At 51.5% G+C, this 20,120-nt stretch overlaps 10 protein-coding genes across 10 annotated transcripts; 6 read left to right on the forward strand and 4 right to left on the reverse strand.

The window, feature by feature from the left end:
* Positions 1 to 3: 3 nt before the first annotated feature.
* Positions 4 to 1,906, reverse strand: VTN00DRAFT_2277 (uncharacterized protein; the record flags this gene model as incomplete). Its single annotated transcript, XM_069428477.1, has 3 exons — positions 4 to 369; positions 435 to 1,121; positions 1,175 to 1,906. The coding sequence occupies 3 exons, from the start codon at positions 1,904 to 1,906 to the stop codon at positions 4 to 6; spliced, it is 1,785 nt and encodes a 594-aa protein (XP_069292979.1).
* Positions 1,907 to 3,226: 1,320 nt separating this feature from the next.
* VTN00DRAFT_2278 (uncharacterized protein) lies at positions 3,227 to 5,218 on the reverse strand (the record flags this gene model as incomplete). The annotated part of the gene is made up of 5 exons (XM_069428478.1): positions 3,227 to 3,543; positions 3,599 to 4,228; positions 4,288 to 4,734; positions 4,802 to 4,997; positions 5,057 to 5,218. The coding sequence occupies 5 exons, from the start codon at positions 5,216 to 5,218 to the stop codon at positions 3,227 to 3,229; spliced, it is 1,752 nt and encodes a 583-aa protein (XP_069292980.1).
* Positions 5,219 to 5,311: 93 nt separating this feature from the next.
* On the forward strand, positions 5,312 to 5,842 carry VTN00DRAFT_2279 (uncharacterized protein; the record flags this gene model as incomplete). The annotated part of the gene is made up of 2 exons (XM_069428479.1): positions 5,312 to 5,360; positions 5,634 to 5,842. 2 exons carry the CDS (start codon positions 5,312 to 5,314, stop codon positions 5,840 to 5,842), a joined length of 258 nt encoding a protein of 85 aa, XP_069292981.1.
* Positions 5,843 to 5,847: 5 nt separating this feature from the next.
* On the reverse strand, positions 5,848 to 6,854 carry VTN00DRAFT_2280 (60S ribosomal protein uL13; the record flags this gene model as incomplete). The annotated part of the gene is made up of 5 exons (XM_069428481.1): positions 5,848 to 5,986; positions 6,081 to 6,339; positions 6,424 to 6,477; positions 6,598 to 6,733; positions 6,834 to 6,854. 5 exons carry the CDS (start codon positions 6,852 to 6,854, stop codon positions 5,848 to 5,850), a joined length of 609 nt encoding a protein of 202 aa, XP_069292982.1.
* Positions 6,855 to 7,877: 1,023 nt separating this feature from the next.
* Positions 7,878 to 9,178, forward strand: VTN00DRAFT_2281 (uncharacterized protein; the record flags this gene model as incomplete). Its single annotated transcript, XM_069428482.1, has 2 exons — positions 7,878 to 8,124; positions 8,259 to 9,178. The coding sequence occupies 2 exons, from the start codon at positions 7,878 to 7,880 to the stop codon at positions 9,176 to 9,178; spliced, it is 1,167 nt and encodes a 388-aa protein (XP_069292983.1).
* Positions 9,179 to 9,892: 714 nt separating this feature from the next.
* Positions 9,893 to 10,679, reverse strand: VTN00DRAFT_2282 (uncharacterized protein; the record flags this gene model as incomplete). Its single annotated transcript, XM_069428483.1, has 4 exons — positions 9,893 to 9,999; positions 10,134 to 10,395; positions 10,486 to 10,573; positions 10,636 to 10,679. The coding sequence occupies 4 exons, from the start codon at positions 10,677 to 10,679 to the stop codon at positions 9,893 to 9,895; spliced, it is 501 nt and encodes a 166-aa protein (XP_069292984.1).
* A 1,057-nt stretch (positions 10,680 to 11,736) lies between these two features.
* Positions 11,737 to 12,979, forward strand: VTN00DRAFT_2283 (uncharacterized protein; the record flags this gene model as incomplete). The annotated part of the gene is made up of 3 exons (XM_069428484.1): positions 11,737 to 11,782; positions 11,965 to 12,313; positions 12,796 to 12,979. 3 exons carry the CDS (start codon positions 11,737 to 11,739, stop codon positions 12,977 to 12,979), a joined length of 579 nt encoding a protein of 192 aa, XP_069292985.1.
* Positions 12,980 to 13,400: 421 nt separating this feature from the next.
* VTN00DRAFT_2284 (uncharacterized protein) lies at positions 13,401 to 15,083 on the forward strand (the record flags this gene model as incomplete). Its single annotated transcript, XM_069428485.1, has 1 exon — positions 13,401 to 15,083. The coding sequence occupies one exon, from the start codon at positions 13,401 to 13,403 to the stop codon at positions 15,081 to 15,083; it is 1,683 nt and encodes a 560-aa protein (XP_069292986.1).
* A 388-nt stretch (positions 15,084 to 15,471) lies between these two features.
* On the forward strand, positions 15,472 to 16,068 carry VTN00DRAFT_2285 (uncharacterized protein; the record flags this gene model as incomplete). The annotated part of the gene is made up of 3 exons (XM_069428486.1): positions 15,472 to 15,641; positions 15,684 to 15,884; positions 15,990 to 16,068. 3 exons carry the CDS (start codon positions 15,472 to 15,474, stop codon positions 16,066 to 16,068), a joined length of 450 nt encoding a protein of 149 aa, XP_069292987.1.
* Positions 16,069 to 18,668: 2,600 nt separating this feature from the next.
* On the forward strand, positions 18,669 to 19,511 carry VTN00DRAFT_2286 (uncharacterized protein; the record flags this gene model as incomplete). The annotated part of the gene is made up of 1 exon (XM_069428487.1): positions 18,669 to 19,511. The coding sequence occupies one exon, from the start codon at positions 18,669 to 18,671 to the stop codon at positions 19,509 to 19,511; it is 843 nt and encodes a 280-aa protein (XP_069292988.1).
* Between the last annotated feature and the right edge of the window lie 609 nt (positions 19,512 to 20,120).

Raw genomic sequence — 20,120 nt, forward strand, 5'->3', positions numbered from 1 at the left:
GTATCAACCATGGGGACGGTGTGGAATGCCGATGCCTCCATCGCCCATTTCGTCATCTTCTTCGTCGTTAATAACAGTCGCATGCATAAGGCCAGTCACCTGACCCTCTTCTTCGTCTAATTCTTCATCATCATCATACATGGTTGCCTCGGTTTCCTCATGGAAAGGGGCAGCATGTCGATTCAGAAAATCGCGGAGCCGCGAAACTCCCTCGCCGCTGAAGACACAGAAAACCTCGCGCTGCTGCTGCGTAAACTCGGGTGGAGCTTCACGGCAGAATGCAGTGAGGTCTTCTCGGAGGAACGCTTGAACTCCAGTAAGACTGAGGTGAGTGAGTCGCGGACAGTGATTGAGTAGAGCATGGATCCCCTGAGGTGGAAAAGTCAACACGATTCTTCAAAAAGACATGAAAGTCTCAAAAATGACTAACTCACCTCCATTGTCAAATTCACACAGTAGCTGAGATGAACTCGCTCGAGACAGCTCACTCCCAGAGGGTGTGGAGAGACTCTCGGCCGTGCCAAGGCCAGAATGCTTCGATCCGTGATCGACTGGCACTTCACGAGACCTATTCTCCGGAGCTTCGGCAAGGTTGCAAGCTGCTGAACACTGGTATCTGTTAAGCGGTTGCAACATGCCAGATCGATATATCGGATTCGATTGCAAGACTTCACCAGTTGGATCACTGCAGCATCAGTGACATTGGAGCAATGACCAAGGTGGACATAGTGAAGGTTCTTGCCGAGCTTGCAAATCGCCAAAACCGCGCAATCAGTGATGTTCCTGCATTTTGCAAGAACGAGATTGCGTAGACGAGGAGCAGAATTGACTATCCGCTCGACGGATTCATCTCTGATGTTTTCGCAAGCAGTGAGGTCCAGTATGCGCAGGCTATCAAAGATCATGCGTTCCGGCAAATCCAGAAAAGCGGAATCATTGATCTCGACGCAATGCGCAAGTCGCAGTTCTCGCAGGTTCCGAAGTGTAGACAGAAGCGAGGTTACCGAAGAGCTCGTAATCAACTTGCAATCGTGTAGATCGATTTCGAGAATGGCCGGGCAGTTCTCGGCAAAAGATAGTACGGCTTTATCCGTGACTTGGATGACGCCGTTCAATTTCAACTGTCTAGAATTTAGTAAAGCACACGTAAAAATTGCAATATCAAACTGCTTACCCTCTTAATCTGCCGGCAACTCTCAGACACGACGATCAGCGAGTCGTCAGTTACTTTCGCGCACCCAGTGATATTCAGGCCCTGCAGCCGTGGGCAGTTCTTGGCCACTGTAAACAGTGTGTGATCCGTGAGTGATCGCAGTTCTGAAACGTCCAGCGCCTGTAGATGCCGATTCCCTTCCACCAGGTCCGAAACCCCCTTGTCCGTCAGCTTCGAGCAGTTCGTCAGCGTCAAACGTTCGATCCGCTTGCACTGTGTAAAGGGGACAACGGTCCCGTCGCTGACTTTCTCCGTCAATGCGGAGAGATTAAGTCTCTTAACTAGCTCGGAGTAGGGGAAAAGACTGTCCGCCTTTCCCACGGATGCCACCACGCTCCGCAGATTGTCCCACTTGTTGCACGAAGGCCGATGCCACAGTATTCCAACACAATTCGCAGCCCAGCTCTGGCACACCAGCATGCAGCTAAGCATGTCAGCGGGCGAGCTGAGTTTCGAGAATATCGCAATCAGTATCTCAGGAGGGAGGCGCCCGACGGGCGGAATCACCACGTTCTGGCCGTTGTTCACATTGAGATCCCGGAAAGTAGCCACCCCGACAGACGACTGCGAATCGTTGGCTTGAGCCATGAAGAAGTCCGTGTCATCGTCGGCGGCGCGCTCGGGTGACGTCGAAGAAGACGACTCGGAGGGGGCCTCGCTCGGAAATCGAGCCGCGGGTCGTGAGCGGAGCATCACGACAGACTGGGAACTAGGTCAAGTGCCTTCACTTTTGTATTCACAACCGTCAAACTGCCATATACAGCGTCGCCTATCCGGAATAGACAGCGCTCGCGCGGGTTCGTCGGCGAGATTGAAGGAGAGTCGAAGGAGCGGGCCCCTTCCAGAAGATAGGGAGCAGCGGAACGTCTCCGGGAGTGGAGGATCAAAGACGCAGGTGCAATCGACAGGAATAGTAGGAAGATCTGAAACCGCTGGCGTTATAGGAAGAAAGACACTTCCGACGTAATGGAAGTTCCACAAAGGGGGGATGATCGATCAAGGGAGGAAGCTCGACAGCTCCAAGGGATGCGGGAAGCGGAGAAACGTCTCGAACAATGAGCCCAGATGTCTCAAACTGAGCCTCAGACCATCACCGGAAAATATGTACAATCGAGGGGATCCCGCCGACGGGTATGGGAGTCGGTAAGGCCCGTCCTGAAAGCTGGATGCGGCAAGCGATGGTCAGGCGGCGGAGGTGGGATGAGGCGATGAGGCGGCCGGGTTCGACTCGCGGCGGGACTCACAATCAGCCACGGGGGAGGTGTTGAAAAGGTGGAATAAGCATGGATGAGATGGAGTGCTCCAAATATATGTTGCGCGATGCGCTTGTCCAAGCGAGATGAGGAGTCGGAGTGGAAGGAATGAGTCTACTGCTGTTGGGCTTTGGTAAGGCTGTGAGCTGGTCGGTTGACGCTGTCCCGTGCACTCGTGCCATCTTGCCTTCCGGTCTTGGTGCTCCCGAGCGAACGAACATCCCAACTGCTACATATTCTGTTGAGACGTGCTTCTCGGGCCCGACTAAATATATCATCTATCATCTTACAGTACAGGTTTTGCTACGGTAAATACTGTCATGTCCACTCTCAGTGTCTCGACTTCGAGGTGGGTGATCGTCGCCCTAGCGGGGTAATGTCGTACTTCATACACGGACCATGTCTCCATCAATTGTCCAGTTGGACGTCTGTCCGGACTGGAATAGAACGCAGAATTTGCATGTCTGCATATTTAGAAAACAAAATACATGCAGCAAGCTTTCTTGCTCACAAATACCAGATAGGTTCCAATTGGCCATTCTTAGGAACCTACCTACCTATATATATATATGGCCGCCGGGAAGTATACTTCCGTACTAGGTACCATACCTGATCAAAGCGTAGACGGTCATATCATTGCTGGTAAAATCTTCTATATACCGGCATCACATGAATGAAATCACCCGGGATGTCTTCCATCTCTATAAAAGTTCTATGAATAACAAGGTCGAGGCTTAGGTACTTGGGCGTCGCAGGTGACTCATTTCACGAGTGTCCGATCAGCGACTTTGGCCCATTCCCTTAGAATGTTCTTCCTCACCTTCCCGGTGCTCGTCTTCGGGAGCTCCGGGACTACCTCAACTTCTCTGGGGACCATGAACTTGCTGATCCCGCTGACGTTCTTCGCCCAGTCGATCACGTCCTTCCCTTCCAGCTGCTTGCCGGCTTGGACGGTAATGAATGCCTTCGGCCGCTCGCCCCAATGCGCGTCGGCGACTGCTACGACGGCTGCTTCCAGGATATCAGGGTGCGTAACGAGCATGGACTCGAGCGCAACTGATGATATATTCTCTCCTCCTAAGAGCAAAGTCAGTAAGAAGGGTTTCCAGTTGACATAACTGGTAGACCTTACCGCTAATGATGATATCTTTTGCTCTGTCCAAGATCTGGATGGCTCCATCTGCATGCCAGACGGCCAGATCTCCTGAATGCAGAACACCACCTGCAAAGACCTTGCGAGAAGCCGCAGGATCCTTGTAATACCCTCTTGCGCAGATATTGCCAGTAAAGACGATCTCCCCTATTTCCTTTCCATTCCGTTCCACATCGATAATAGTACCGTCAGGTACCTCGGTCTTGATCACCCGAACCGGAAGACTGGTAACGAATCCGTGACCCTGTCTCGCCATCTTCTGGTACTTTTCCTTCGTTGGTAAATTGTCCCATTCGGGCAAGTAGTAGCCCCTGGTTATAGGACCGTAAGTCTCAGTCATTCCGTAGACGTGAACAGGATGTAAGTTCAGGCTCGTCATCTGCTCGAAGAGATGGGGTGTAGGCGGGCTGGCTGCCACTGTTACTCGCACCGGATCAGGGAGCGGCTCAGCCTCCTTAGCGGCACAGAGAAGCGTATTTACGGTCGGTGCGGCAGCGAAATGGGTGACGTGCTCTTCTTTCAGGAGTCGCCAGATGTGCGGGTAATCGATCTTACGCAGGCAGTAGTGAGTGCCCCGGACCGCCGTCACTGCCCAAGGGAAAGTCCAGCCTGGGTGGCTTCGTTAGTCATTTTCCATTATCAAGACAGGCGTTCGAAAGGAAACTAACCCATGGCATGAAACATCGGCAATGTCCACAGATAGCGACAGCGTCCTTTGTGATAATTCAACCCAGCCTCTATTATGTTCGCCATAGCTCCCAGGTAGCAGCCGCGGTGGACGTACTCGACACCCTTTGGCTTTGCAGTCGTTCCGCTGGTGTATGCAAGAGCGATGAGGGATTCCTCATCTGCAGCATGGGTTTCGAGTCCATCCCAGCCCTTGCTTCCCGTCTCAATATCATATTGCAAGCCCTCCCAGACAGCACTGTCGAACGGACCGCTCAGCTCTCCCTGAGTCGCATCGGTATCCGTGTCGACGATCAAAGGCACGTCCGGGTGTGTTCTTTTATAGGCGTCAAGAAGATGTACAAACTCTGCATCGACAATTATGGCATCCGCCTCAGCGTGGTCGAATATATAAGCCACGTCTTCAGGCTTTAGCCGGTAGTTGACAGCTGTCGCATCGGGGAGTCAGCTCGTTACGTCGTCTTACAGGGCGCTGAGTGAGCATCGATCTCTTACCGACGTTGACTGCACCAGCGGCAGCGATACCGAAGATGGATTCGAGGAATGCAGGAGTGTTCGGGCACAGTATTCCAACCCTCTTCAAGCCATACTTTTTCAAATAGTACGCGAGACCTCGCGCACGGTCCGCTGTCTCGATGTAAGTTCGGCGAAGCACCTTGTTGTTCGCGGTGACATGGTAGATTGCTTCGGCCTTTGAAATCGAACGTTATTGGGAATACTTCGTAGTTTGAGCCTATTTGTGTGACATACCTCTGGTTCGATAGCTGCTGCGCGGGGGAGGAAGAAGGTAGGAGAGAGCGTATGGTAGTTAAAGTGGTGGTTGAACCCAGCCGCGGTGGAGTCTGGGGCCCCAGATTGCGAGGGCAGGAAGTGGCCGAGGATCCCCGACAACCGATTCTTTGCTCCAGACATGGTCCAGTGACTCAAATTCTCAACAGGAACTTCTATTTCATCTATGACTACAATGACATCGACAAGGATCAGACAGCCTTTTAAAAGGGGGGAATGGGAGACGATGCGGGGAGCCGAGAGCCAGCCGCAATAAGCTCGGGGGGTGCGGAATGCGGGGATAGACGGGCTAACAGCCGAAGAGGCCGAGATCCAGGGCTGTCTCGGTCGGGCCGTCGGGTAATCAGAGGTTTCCTAGGTATTCACCGTGGCTAGCAGCCCTCCGAACACGGAGCTCTTCGCTACCAAGAAATACATCCAGCCACTAGGAATATAAATAATACACCACCACAGAATGCCACTAAAAAATTCCATCACATATGAAGGCCATCCTGAAGTCAGGAAATTTCTTTGGATTAACCGCCACGGTGCGAAACAGGTCAGCTATTTTTGAACAACCTTCCATCCCAAGCGACTCCGTGTAGAAAACAGTCTCGCTGGCCTCCATGCCCATCACAGCATCATTTGATATTTCATGATCAGGTAGGGACAGTTAAAAAGGTCGATCGGCTTGCCGCTCAGTCCGCCAAAAACCGTCTGCGATCCCACCCATCCCGTCACAAACACAAGAAACCAGCCTCGCCCTAAGGTATCTAGAATCCGTACTCGGCCAGCTGGCTCTTGGTCTTCTCGTCCACCTTCGCCGTCTTCTGAGCCTCCGCGAGCTGTCGTCGCGCGGCCTTCTTGCGCTCGTAGTATGCGGCACCCTTGACCTTTCTCCTCTCCTCGAGTCTGTACAATCCATTAGCACCCATAACGAGACAATCAAACCACCGGCGTTTGTTTTGACAAGCCACCGATGACAAAAAGCACATATATAACGTACCTGGCAACGACGTCCTGGTACTTCCAGCCGACCTCGTGGCTGAGTCTGCCAACAGTGCAGTACTTGCGACCCGGCTTCAGGCGGAGGATGCGCAGAGCCTGAGGAACAACGACACGCTTCATCTTGTCATATGGGGGAGGAACACCCTCGAACACCTTGAGTCTCTCCATCGCGGCAGCACCACGGGCGGTCTTGTGGGGGATCATTCCACGGACGGCCTTGTAGAAAATACGCGAAGGAGCACGGAAGTGGAAGGGACCTGAAGAAAGAATTCGGATTTAGCCATTGCCCCATTGGACGGCGGCTTATCGCTTGGGAAAAAGGAATCTCGAATGGACCTCACCTCCTCGGGTAGGGTTGTAACGGGTCGCCTTGCGGAGGTAGGCATGGTACTTCACTGTATCGCAGGTTCCACGTCAGCCATTCGTTCCTCACAAACTTTTAATTTTGCCATTCTGTTTAAACTGTAGTATTCCCCCCTCCACAAACAACGCAAATCGGATCGAATTAAACGTACACTTCGCGCGGAAGAACTCGCCGGAGATGTTGAGGGCTTCACATCTCACGACGACGATCTTCTGGCCGTTGAGCAGCTGCTTAGCAACAGTGCTGGCCAGGCGACCAAGAAGGTGTCCCTTGCCGTCAATGACGACCTATAAAATCCCAGCTCAAAGTCAGCCATAAAGTCCGTCGCGGACAGACGGGGGGGGGAGTCCATCGTCGGGGATCCGGAATGGAATGAGGGATACGCACAACTGGCTCGAAGGAGGACATCCTGCTCTGTCACCGTTACACAAGGTAAATATCCAGCGAGACGAAGAGCTGTGCTCTAGGATACCCCTTGGGATGTTTGTTGTCGGCGATGATTGTCGTTGTGGTCAGGTCGACGCACACCACGAAGTCGGATGGTTCGCAGTAAATGGCTAAGCGAGGCTAATTTGTGCGGAAGATCTTTGAGGGCCACAACCCTAACTCCCGGCCAATCCCGTCTGATATTATCACGTGATTTATCAAATAGCTTATTTCTCACCTTTTCCAGTAGCAACACCTTCTTAATGGATCCTTCAAATGATTTCTGATGGCAGTTTTGCAGTTCCTAATTTGCATATATCCAAGAATCCCACTACTACTTAGGCCACCTTGACAGCGAGCAGCTGCACGAAACTCCCATCTCAGGCCCCGATCTACAAAACTAATGACCTATGCATAGGCATCTATCCTAGTATGGAAATCCAAAGGATTCAAATCAGCGAGAAGTGTCTCTCGATACTACGACATAATACTGCAGGCTGGGGTCATTCTCGATATGCTATTCTTGGCAAACGTATTAGCTACGCCATCTCCAGTGTCCACTGCAATCATCCACAATCACCCAACGCTAAGTTAATCTCTCGATCTGCTGAGTCAGCAATATCACAAGTTAAGATGTAGAGTAGTGCGGAGACTTCTTAAGTTACTTGATAAACAGAAATGGACCTACCTGATACTCCTGAAGTAGCTTTTGGAGGTTCAGTCCCTGTGCGAGCCAAAGGGTTCGTATTATGATGGTATTTCCTCTTTATCTAATAGCTGTACGGAAGACGTGGGATCTGTGCATCTAGGCCTTCGAAACCTTTTGATGATTTGAGGCTACATGCGCCCTATACCCCATATCGTATATTGTTTCCCTGCCTACCCACCTGAAGTGTCCTCAATGAGACCTCTTTTTTGATTCCCCAATAAGTAGCGGTTAAGCCTGTATCAACCAGCAACGCCCAGTCCGTGTCGTGGTGATCTCAAACAAGAAACCTGTCGATCATGGACGCGCGAAATGCCTCCACGGAGGAGAAAAGTAAGACGAAGGAAAGAAGGCATCGAAGGACGCGAATCGTCTGCGTCTCCGATACGCACGGCTACACGCCCTCTCAGGCAGGATTCAAGTTACCTCCAGGAGACGTTCTGATCCATGCCGGTGACCTCACAAACCAAGGTGGCATGTCCGAGCTGCACAGGACGGTCGAGTGGATCAGCAAGGCGGATTATGAGGTTAAGATCCTGATTGCCGGTTGGTTTCCCTTCTGTCTCTCCCTTTCTTCGATTTGATTATTGGGCGCTCTTGTTCGGATACGTCTCCCTGTCCCGGATACTGTCAGAGGATCAGGTACCTAGGTCTGTAGTGGTTGCTAAGTTGGGTACCAGGCAACCATGACATCACTCTAAATCCGGAATTCTACGCAGAGCACGGCTCGCATTTTCACAACCAGAGTCCGGAGAACCCCGAAAGGTGCATTGAGCTCCTGAAGACGGCATCTCCGTCAATCGTCTTTCTCAACCACTCTTCCGCAACCATTCGGTTGACGAAACATGACGGACCCAGGACCGTATTCAAGGTCTTCGGGTCCCCGTATTCTCGGTTCCAAGGGAACTGGGCCTTTGGATACGAGTCAGCAGACGCACAGAAGCTTTGGAGTCAGATACCCCTAGACACGGATATCGTGGTAACTCATACGCCGCCTCATTCTCACTGCGATCGTCTGCGGGAAGGGGCATCTGTGGGCTGTGAAGGATTGCGTCAAGCGCTGAGGAAGGTCAGGCCAATGCTGGCTGTTTGCGGGCATGTACACGAAGGTCGGGGCTATGAGAGGGTCCGGTGGGATATCTCATCTTCGCCAGATAATGACAATACTTCTGGAGAGGAAGAATCTGAACGAGGTATCCTCCCTCCGATTGGGAGCAAGAAACAGAGCCTCGTCGATCTAACCGGGAAGAAACAACGACGGCTGGACAACAGTGGCTGTGCCGGTTACGACAATCAGGTTTCTGCAGCGGCATCAACTCTATCATTGGGAGATGATCAGATACTCCCGCCGATTGTTGTTCGCCCCCCGTCCGTTTCCCAAATTGGTGGTTTTCCGGGGATGCCAATACCTCTGTCTGAGAACGCACCAGAGAGGCTTGATCATGTGGAGTATGGAGCAAGGCAGGGAAGAAAGGAGACGTGTATCGTCAACGCAGCTATCATGGCTACCAGCTGGCCACACAGAGGTGGCAAGAAGTTCCACGCACCGATTGTCATTGACATGGACCTTCCAGTCTGGAACGAAGATCCGGAGACGTAAAGTAATTTGACAACTGGTGTTGCGGGGGAAAAATAACAGAGAGTGCTGAAGCATATGATATGTCACCCGGTCTCGAAGTAGGTACCCAATGCCAGGCTTTTACCCAGCAAGAATTAACACACCGGCAACAACTTTCTCGGCCTTACATCCTGTACAGAATGTGGTTGGATACATTCATCCTGTGTATCAGCTCTCTATTGCATCCTTCCGACCTTGTGGCGAACATTGGAAGGATAAAGCAGCTGAAAGCGAAGATGCCCTGCAAAAGGACAACAATAGCATTTGCGTTGCTTCACAAAGGTGTCAAATATAGATCTATAGTTACACTATAACTGAGCCCCTGATGAGGGCTAGAGGACACCGCCCTGTATGTGCTAGCTGCAACATAAGCAGTGCGCAACAGTAACATTGTAGGTGTTAATAATAGCTGGTCAGAACTGCTGGAAGCCCTCATGTATATGAGGTATTAGCCACTGTCTCCTGAGGGAGCTTGTGTGACAAAGCCCAATGGATTCCGAAACGGTCTGGAGCAGGTTTAACATTCCGGACCGGCTTGCCTGCCCTCTGACTACCTGTTTCTGTGATCATCATCGTTAATCAGAACTGTATCAATAGAAGCTGGATTCACTGCACTGGTCAAGATGGAGACTCGAGGTACAAGACACCTAAGGTACCTAGGCAGTCGGTCATCTGGGAACTGAATAAACCCGCAGTTCAGGCGAAGGCGCTTGCGAGAGACAGGAATGGATGTGACTGTTGAGCAGCCGCCGTGACTAACCTAACGGTGCCGGCACCCTGGACCTTGCCCCTCCATGTGCCACCTGCAGGCTCGTACGACGCGATGCCCTCTCGCACCCTTCTAGAAAAAAAAGGCGCAAAAAGCGTACGTATGGCAAAACTCCCTCAAGCCAGGGCTGAGTGCTTCAACAAGAGAGGCCAAGCAAAGATGACCAACCCTGGGCCATGGCAGAGAACAAACCGACAAATAAGAAACTGAGGGTCCCTTCGGATACACCCATAGAAGATGGCGACGGGTTTAGGCCTTCAGCTTCAGGATCGACCACGGGCTGGACGCGGATCCTCTGCAGTGAGATGGGTGGACGGCGACCCAGCCGATCACGGACTCTGCGTGGGCTCTTGGCCGGGGCCGGCGCGCCGATGGGCGGGGCGGGCCGCCAATCGATAAGAGCTGGCTCCCTGTCCCCGGGACGGGTGACCTGCGCAGCCCACGGTCAGGCCCGCAGATACTTTCGCCGGCGTTCTGTCTCATCGCCTCGATACATATCGCTACTGCCAATGGGTCGTACAGCCAGACACCGTACCAGCAGAGACCATTCAGTGTCCTCCTTTCGCTGGGTGGCCGCACCTGATCGCGACGGCTGAATCACAGTTGGCCTGTGTGGCTAACCCACCTAGGTATTCAGCCATCAAGTCCACTCCATTCATGAGAAACGAACAGAGCAAGAGCTGGACGTGCTGAGGAGAGAGGGAGCACCCTCATTTTGTCGCCCAACCACTTAAAATCTCGCCGAGCCAAGACCGCTGTGAGGCCTGATTGCTGAGCATTGTATAGACTGATGAGTGCTTGTTGCTGAAAGAAAGGGCATGTTTATCCTTTGCACACTTCTGATCTACTGCCTTGCTGAAGTGACCAAGTACACTTGCCTGAGGTCGAGCAGTCTCACACCAGATTGTTGCTTCGTCATCGATGCAACCAGAGGATACGCTTGCGTCCGCGCTTTCGAAGCCGTTACAGCTCCTGTGACCTGTGGAGCAACGGATAAAGCGTAAAAGGGCGTAGTTCTCCCGCTCACGCAACTGCCGCTGGAAATCCGTTTATTGCCTACTCTGGAAGAGCTACCGTTGCTGGCTGCAGTGGCCTAATGCATATGACTGCTCGGTTCTCCAATGGACGCATGGAATCGACAAGTGCTACTTATGTAACTCAGGATCCGTGGTTTGCAACTGCTAAGTGAGGCCCAAGGATAGAGGCACCAACTTGCAAGCGCTGAGAAGAGCTGTTGGCGGCCTCATCTCTCAACCCTGGAGAGCTGGAAGCACCGTAGGTGTTTGCAGTTCAGCATACCTACCTCTGAGATGTGTTAAATAAACCTCATCGCACGGGGAAACGTGCTCAGCCTAACACAGGCAAAACAGGACTAAGACACTGCTGCGAGTGGACAGCCTCGTACTCCGGGACGTGCGGACGGAATCCTGCCAATTGCCCAGAAAACACTGTAGAGCACACTCACGAGTCCATAGTAGGCAGGCTGCTGGTCCCAACCTGAAGCAGCCAGGCAGAGAAGTTGGAGCAGCCTCGTGCAATATATACGCTGGTGTACGCGGAGCAGTGGTAAGGTCGAGTGGCTCTCGTTGCAAGCTCTGAGGCTCGGTGCCACTGACGGAACCAGACGGAGGAGAACCGCGGACGTGTTCACGCTGTCGTCAGGAACGGATTCTGCAACAGTTCGAACATGCCAGATGAGGAAAGTAGATCAGGCAGGTTCCATGCAGGGTCCCAAATTCTGTACTCCATACCCTGCGAGGTTTTAGCAGGCATGTACAACGAGGTACACACACTGGGTAGTCCCTGCCTCGGTATATGTATGTACCATGTAGGTACATATGAGGTACTTAGACTTTGCAGTATGCGACTGGAGCGCGGGAAACAAGATGGGAGATGACAATCTGTAACGGTTCCGAACGCAAGGAGGGGCACTGGAGGTCTAGGATAAGAGTCATCTGTACGGAGTAGGAGTAGCGCGATGGCCAGAGAGGGGCACCAGGTGAGCCCGTGCAGCGGGCGTGTGAACCAGCCAATGACCGGAGCGCAGCACGATGGGGAAAGGACCGAGTGTCGGGTACGCGTACGGAGGTCTGCAGGCACATTGGAGAGCGTGAAGGAGGCGAAATGCAGGTGCCGGGCGAGATGAGCAGACGGGCAAGTCAGAACAAATCGAAACAAGGCAAAGCGGACATGGGGGCGGCGGGGACTGCAGGGCGGCCACTGATTGATCCGTGCCATTGCCCCGCGAACCTGCCGGTCGCCCAATACGTCAGAAGCCCGTCTGTCAGGCTGGCTGTGGATGGATGCGACGAGGGCTCGGTCTGGATGCCATGGCCCCTCGGAGGATGGTGAGGGCTTGGGCTGATGGCCGCCCGCGGAACAAGTGAGCGCTGTCTGCGAAGCGCCTCTTTTTGTGGAGGTCGACGAGCTAGATAGCCACGAGGGAAGTGCACATTATTGAGGCTGGTTCTGCGACCCACGATCGATCCTTGTATCACGTCTGCCCTGGCGGTTGTTGGATATAGTATCTCAGCTTCCCCCTCTCTTTCTCTCATGCTCTCCAAGCAAATCCCGTCTCCAGTGCCATCCGCACAGCCAGTATCACCATCGGCCCTCCAGTCTCCCGGACACTCCTCGTCTGTTCGCGGGGCTTCTGGACGCAGCCGTCGGTGACCTGACCCTGTACTTTCGTTGCTAGGGCTGTTATTGACCGCTCCTTCGCGGAGATTGTTTTTGCAGTCTCCGAAAGGCCGGGCAAGATACGGAGATCCTCTCTTTTCTGACGAATTCTGGGCACTACTGTGCACCTGGATTGTTTCGTCTTCGTCAGCTACACCGCTGCTTTCTCAAAGAAGGGAAACGACACCTTCGTCAGCACCTCATCCTCTTCCCTCGACACTCTCTTGATCCCCCTCAGCGTGACTAAGCGCGGTGCCACCTCAGCAGACCGACAGCTTGACAAGCGACGTCGTGGCGCAGTCCCCTTGGTCTCTCGCCCACTTCGCCTTGCTTAAGCCTTCCCACCCGGGGCGACCCTTGCCCCGTGCCACCGTCGCCCTCCCCAAGTTCCGTCCCAAAGGGTAAATCCCGCGGTCGGCCCAGCTTCTTCCCGGCGTACCATCGCGCTCCTCTCGTGTCCTGGTCCACGACGACAACAGGATTCCACGATTCGCTCTATTTTATTTTTCTTCTGTCTTCTTCCATTTCCTCCATCCATTGTGCAACTGCATGGCCACCCCCCCCCTCGTTCTTCACATTTTTTAATGCATTGGTTCCATTGACCATGAATTGATCAACCACACAACGCGAGTCGCCATCTCAGACCATCCATCTATACCGTCTTTGAAATAGGCCACCCTCGTTGCCCACAAATACCCCGGGAAGGACATTGTTGTTGCTGGATGCCCCTCTGCTTTCTGCTAATCCCGCCTCAGCATGTCTTGCTCACCGATTACTATCGATCCGTACGCGGTCCTCGGGATCGGGAGAGATGCCACTCTGGCTGAGATCAAGGCGGCGCACCGCAAGTTGGTGCTCAAATGTCATCCGGACAAGGTAAAGGAGGAGCAACGCGAAGCCGCCCAGGATGAGTTTCAACGTGTGCAGCAGGCATACGAGCTCCTTTCGGACGAGACACGAAGAACCAGATATGACCAGAAGGTACGCCTGGCAGAACTCCGTAAAGAGACTATGGAAAAGAATGGATGTGCTGGGGTGTCTTCGTACTCCCCGAGAGGCAGTGGCTCTGCTCGGGAATACAGAGATGGACGAGTCTACGAGGAAAGGACTCCTGCTGGTGCTGGCTTCTTCGAGGACGATGTTCCTGTGACAGAGGAACCACGGCCGTCATCTCGCAAATATGAGGACGCTGGGAAGCGCCAGCGTTCTAGGGACACGAGCGAGAAGAAGAAGTCGAAGACCGTTTTTGGGACCATCCGTGTCGCGACTCGCGAATCCTCGAAGGCGACTCACTCTGACCGCGCCCACTCTGATCGTGCGAAGCATCGCACCAAGGAGCGAAAGCGCGAAACAGCAGACAAGTATGACCATGGAGCACCTTACAATGAAACCGAAGATGAAGCCTCCGAATCCGACGCATCGTACTATGTCAAACGATCTACCGAACCCAAGAAATCCCACGACTCGTCCTCGAGGAAGACTAGACCAGAATCATCTCGCAGGACGACGGAGTCGACAAGACATCACGAGGACGATTACTCCGACGAGTCCGTGTCGAAACACGATTATTTACATACCACTGCCCGGGACTATATCATGCGCTCAAGAGGCAATGCCCCTATCGAGATCGATCGACGACCGCATGCTTCTCATTCCCCACAGCATCCTCGTGAATTTGTTGACCATGTCGAACCAGAAGTTTCACGGCGATCTGGTCGCTCGCGCTCTAACACGTCATCCGGGAAGGACCATAGGGCCTCATATGAGCATCTCGACTCCTACGCCCAACCCACGTCGCATCACCACAAAGTTCCCAGCATGCAAACTGCGAACTCTTCTGCAGGTATAAAGATGCCATCAAAGCCACCTCATCTAACTCGGTCGTCCACTACAACTTATGTCAGACCGAAGCGGGATATGCTTGGCCGCTCGGAGCCGGCACTTTTCAACATGGTTCCTGGACATGCAGACCCTGCCCCTTCGAGGTCGTCGAAGTATAGAACCCCCGAGAGGCACGATTCTGGATATTCGAGCCCCGGGACGCCCGAGATGCATCAAAGCGGCAGTCCCCCGAAGTCCTCGACCAGGTACAAGATCGTTGAAGAACCCGAGACAATCTTGATTGAGCCAGAATTTCCACCCCACCGGCATCAGAGGGGCTCGTCTCCTGTGCGACAGGAGCGCCAATCGATACCAGGGAGACCGGTACCGAAACCTATCCAGAGGGCAACGACATATGCCTACCCCCCAGAGTCTTCGAGCCGCCACGAACCCCCACAACCGACAATTCAAAGGTCGCGCACCCTTTTCGGAGAGGTCGACTTTAGTAGAGGCATCAAAAAGGATGACATTAGGTATGCCCGCGAAATCAGACCCAATGATGTCATCTACACACACGATTATTCAGCTATGGGGAGGCGACAATCAGCGTATGCTTGAACCTAGAATCATGAACTCTCCATGACAGCCGCTCAATGTTACCAGAACCCCATTTCCATTATCGGCAAACCCCGACATTTCAGAACCCTAAGTGAAACAACCGACCTTCGATTTTCATTCCCAGACGACCGCTCTTATGACACGAATTTCTTCACGTTTCTATTTCTCAGCTGAGCCGCTGCAATGCAGCTCGTGCTGGTGTTGCCGTCGAGAGCTCTAATATCACCGACGGTTCACCTACTTGATCTTTTCTTACCCATCACTGTTGATTGCCCTTGATGTCTATCTCAATTTCCAGTTGTGGGTGTTGCCTTTGTCCCTGTACAGCTGCAAATCACATATTCATAAATGGGACTTAGTAAATATAGTCGTCTACGCCCTTTGAGCCATGACAGTGTTGATGTCCTGGTTCTCTTGGTTTCCATTCTGGGGTTTCTGCTTCAAGGAGCTGACACGATCGTCTACGACTTCGTCAATGGTTATTGAAAGGGAGGAGATCCAAACGAGTGATACACTTCGCACTCTTCAGTTTTCTTTACCACCCAACGCAGAGGTTGGGTGCGGATGAGATCCAGCATATGATGAACAATCATATTACAGTAACGATGTTTCTCTGTTTACCTATTTTGCATGTGTTTTTTTCGCTTTTCAACCCCCCATGGGGTTGCTCGCAATCTGGATTGACTACTGCCCAAAGATGGCTCACTACAAATGGAACGATGCGATTATTTTGCTTCAGCACATCAGTTATTCAATCTATCAGACTGATCAAGAAAATGGCTACATTATGACACCTCTCGTGTATGTAAATGTATCAGGTAATACAGTACACAGGTGGTCTCTGAAACAGAGCTAGCCATGAAATTGGACTTCTGCGCCCCATCAATCATACTAACTAATCTGTAGGCCTGCGGACGTTTCCGAAAATCCGGGTGACGGCAACCGACATAGCACCGCTGTCCCAAAGAATCCTCCGTGGCGGTGAAGCCTGCATGATGCAGGAGTCGAAACCAACCGCGGCATCCACTGCCAAGATCAATTGACGTAGTATGCATCTGGGTGATCGATGGAGCAAGTGGATCTTCGTACCGTGCCCGTGGACATGGTCGAGAGCTACCTACAAGGACGATACCCCTGTACGGAGGGCTGTACAACATCGGCACATGCTCATCAAACGGTGGCGGTACGGGCCATGTGCCATTGAATTCCTTGTATTGTACTCCGCACCGCGCCACATGATCTGACATCATGAGCAGATGATTGCTTCCAGGTAGTTGTACAGCACGTGCGTACGGAGCGCCTGCCTCACCTCGTCGGAGTATACACAGTCCTACCTAGGTAGGAAGAGAAACCGATGTATCTGCTCCATTTCCAGACCCATCTTGGCCCGTCTTCCAAGACCCAGGGATCCATATGCTTCTTTTCCTCCATCATACGGCGTCCGGAAAACACACCCGAACGCCGTGCTGCAGTTTTAGCAGACTCCGGCAGCACGGACCAGCCAGACAGCCGGGTCCACTCCACTCCTTGTCCAACACGTGGTGTGCGTTGATCATCCTGAAGCACCTTTGAGGAGGTTAGGTACCTTAAGTGGACTTGGCTAATCCAACCGGGTCTGGGCCAGGGGACGACACGAAGACCGTGCATTGCATATCGTATGAAGTCATTGTTATTATTCATTGTCTCCTAATCCATGGGATCAGACCGGAACCTGAGGCAGCGCAGATCTGATCGATTGACGGATACTTCGAGAAGGATCTGTGGATTCTTGTTTTTCTTCCAAGTTTCCAATTGTATCCTAGGGAGGTACCCAGATGGTTACAGATGCGGTGTACAGCACAGAGATATGTATCAGGGAGAGCAGGGAAAAAGTTGGAAGTAAACGTCAAGTTACTTGGATATTTACATCATATCGCATCGATAATATGTACTTGTGCCATACCCTGCCCGGGAAATTGCAGTATATGCGTTGTGATTAGGGTTGATGATGTTGATTAGTGGATCTGAAAGGGAGAGTCTCGAACTGGAGAGCTGACTAACCCTTACCTAGATGGGAGAAAATGTTTCTTTGTGTTGGAGGACAGCATGTGAGTCCCGGGGACACGAAATCAAGGACGTACTTTGCTGAAGTTGTGGATTTTTGTATCCAGATGATCGAACTTTTTATGGATACCTTAGGTATATATCTAATCCTCAGGCATTGAGGATGACCTAACCCGGTCAAGTCTGCAGGAGCAACAAGTAGTGACCGTTCCACGTTACTTGATTGACATACTCCAGATACGTTAATTGAGAAATACACTGACTGGTCCAAAGAGACACAATAGGTCTTTGGTTTTATGCATCATATACCCAACCCTCACAATTGGCTGAGGGGGGACTTCCACCATCGATGTAGAAGAGATCTATGTTCATTATTCCAAGTTCCTTTCCCGCCTACCTACTAATTGAATAGATTCCCTTTTACCCTGTCTAAATGAAGCTTAGAAGTAAGTTTGCAGCTGGCATCATTCTACTCATCGGTCTTAATAACTATTTCCACGGACAGTATACGAGGCAATCATGGGGTTACCATCCCCAAGTCCCCGGTTCCATGGAGAGATAACTCCAAACTCCGGTCCCGTACCCGACTACCAGAAATTAACCCCTACAATACCATTATTTGCTACAGAATTGACATCAGACAGCCGAACAATGTCCAACCCCGCATAATAGCACCGGAATTCAAACACACATCGAGATCCAGTAGTGTGGCGGCACCAGCGAGAATACCACGGCGCGATCAGCCTTGTCAGGAACAGATGTTCTCACAGTCGTGAACATCCACTGGATCCCACACCTCCCAGCATTCACTAAGCGTTATTGACAGGTACCTTTTCTATATTGAGAATGTTGGAACAATGGGACCGTATCGAATCGCACCCAACTCCTACTGCCATCGTGTCTATAAAGAGCTCGTTTGGGGACGATTCGACGGTGTTTTTTTTCCTTGCTTCTCACAATTCACGCTCTCTACGTGAATTGTACTCGATCAACTCGCTGAGGAGACTTACTGTCTGCTACTTCGTCTCAAAATACTTGCTTGAAATCCATTGAATATTTGGAGTATCTGCCTCCATCAATACTGCATTCCCTCGCTCCACTCCAGGTCTTGCGTCTCTTTCTTGTCCTGCGAGATCTGCGGACCTGTTGAAATATATACACTTTTACTCTTCTCCCTCGATTGGGAGTAAGCGGTTCTTAATAAACGGACCCGTGAGTCTTATTCTCCGATCAAACTACATTGCACTACATGCCTGTTACTGTATTTCCTTTCGCTAGATACCCCCTGTGTGGTCTTACAAGTTGACTATCTTATCCACCTCTCATCCTCTCCTCTCCTCATGATATCTCAAGCTTTATATATATTATTATTATTATCTTTCCGTTTCCAGCACACCACTGAATCCCCACTTCATTTTGAACCCGTCCCATTTAAATATGCTATCTATATGAAATCTAACCCCCCTCATCCCAGATTATCCTCCAAGGAGGAATCAACAAATCGTTTACAACCAGCAAAAAGAGCCATTTTCAAACACGACCATGGCAGCAATCACCTCGTCGATCTTCCTCAATACCAACACCAACACAAACACCAGCGATCCCAAACCCATCTCGCACTATTGGGACCCGGTCAAGTCGTCAGCGCGGGCAACCCCGCCTCCCACTCCCACTTCTACTCCTACTACGGGTACGACTACAACTACCACGATGATGGAGACCGACGACCTCGCCGCCGCGGCCCGGCTCTACCAGCTCTGGAACAACGCATGGCTCGAGAACCAAGACCGGGCTGTCATCATGTTCGACGACAACGACTCAGACTCGGACATCACGGCCGCGATGAGCGATCTCAGTTTGAGTTCTGGTGTGGAGGATTATGCTGCCGCTGCTGCGGCAGCGGCCGCCACCAAAAAGGAAGCAGCGATGGAACGGCGCAAGGGGAATGTCACGAATTGTATTGTTCCTGCTGCTGCTGGTGATGGGAGAAAAGACGAAGGAAAAGAAACAGGAAAAGGAAAAAGCAAGAGGGGCGGTGGACGGATCAACAAGAACAAGAATACCAACACCACCAACACCACCACCGATGCGAAGAACAAGGACAACAACAAAAACAACAACACCAAATCCACCTCCCCAACTAGGATCATCCTGCATCTGAAGAATCTGAACCTGAAGTCGAAATCGAATACGAATTCTAAATCAAACCCTGAACCTACATCGCGCGGCCGATCTCAGTCCCGATCTGGGTCCCGTTCCGGCTCCGGTTCGCAGTCTTGTTCGACATCGTCGTCGCCGTCTTCTTCTTCTTCTTCGGGCTCTGCAGGAGCCAAGGTAGCCTCCGGTCGTATCACCAAGAAGAGGGCTGGGAGGAAGAACGCGTGAAGGGGAGGAGAAGCGATTGCATACTACTACTACTACTACTACTACTACTACTACTTAGTGGAAATTATCCTGATGTGTATACACATGTTTATGACTGTGTTGTATTGTATATAATGCATGTTCTGACTGCATTGTCTATACATGTATTCGATGGCTTCCTCGTCATGTTTTCATATTGTATTGTATTGATATCCCTGTCATTTGATTGATGTCTCATTGAATACGCTTGGGGAGATTTGAGAGAGTATGGAATGTATCACGTATCGTTTCTTTCCTTCCTTTTCCTTTCTTTTGTATTATGTATTACTATTGATTAAAAAGAGCACATCATGTATGTCATGTCATATCCTGTCATGTCGTTCTTGAAGCATGTACATGTTACTCTATCTATATTCTGAATGGAAGTTTCTGTGTTTTCTTTTCTCATCATTGATACTCAATCATTCCGTAAGCGTAAAGGCATCTATGAATTTATCATATCCTATTTGTAGTAGATGACGACGACAACAACTGACACAACCCGGAACACATGTGGAGATTCCTTATAGAGCCGAAAAGGTCACAACATACGCTGTAAGAGTTTTATTCCGAGATGACGATATCAGGCAA

This window comes from Thermoascus crustaceus, assembly GCF_041956765.1.
Source record: "Thermoascus crustaceus strain CBS 181.67 unplaced genomic scaffold VTN00scaffold_1, whole genome shotgun sequence".
Classification (NCBI taxonomy): Eukaryota; Fungi; Ascomycota; class Eurotiomycetes; order Eurotiales; family Thermoascaceae; genus Thermoascus; species Thermoascus crustaceus.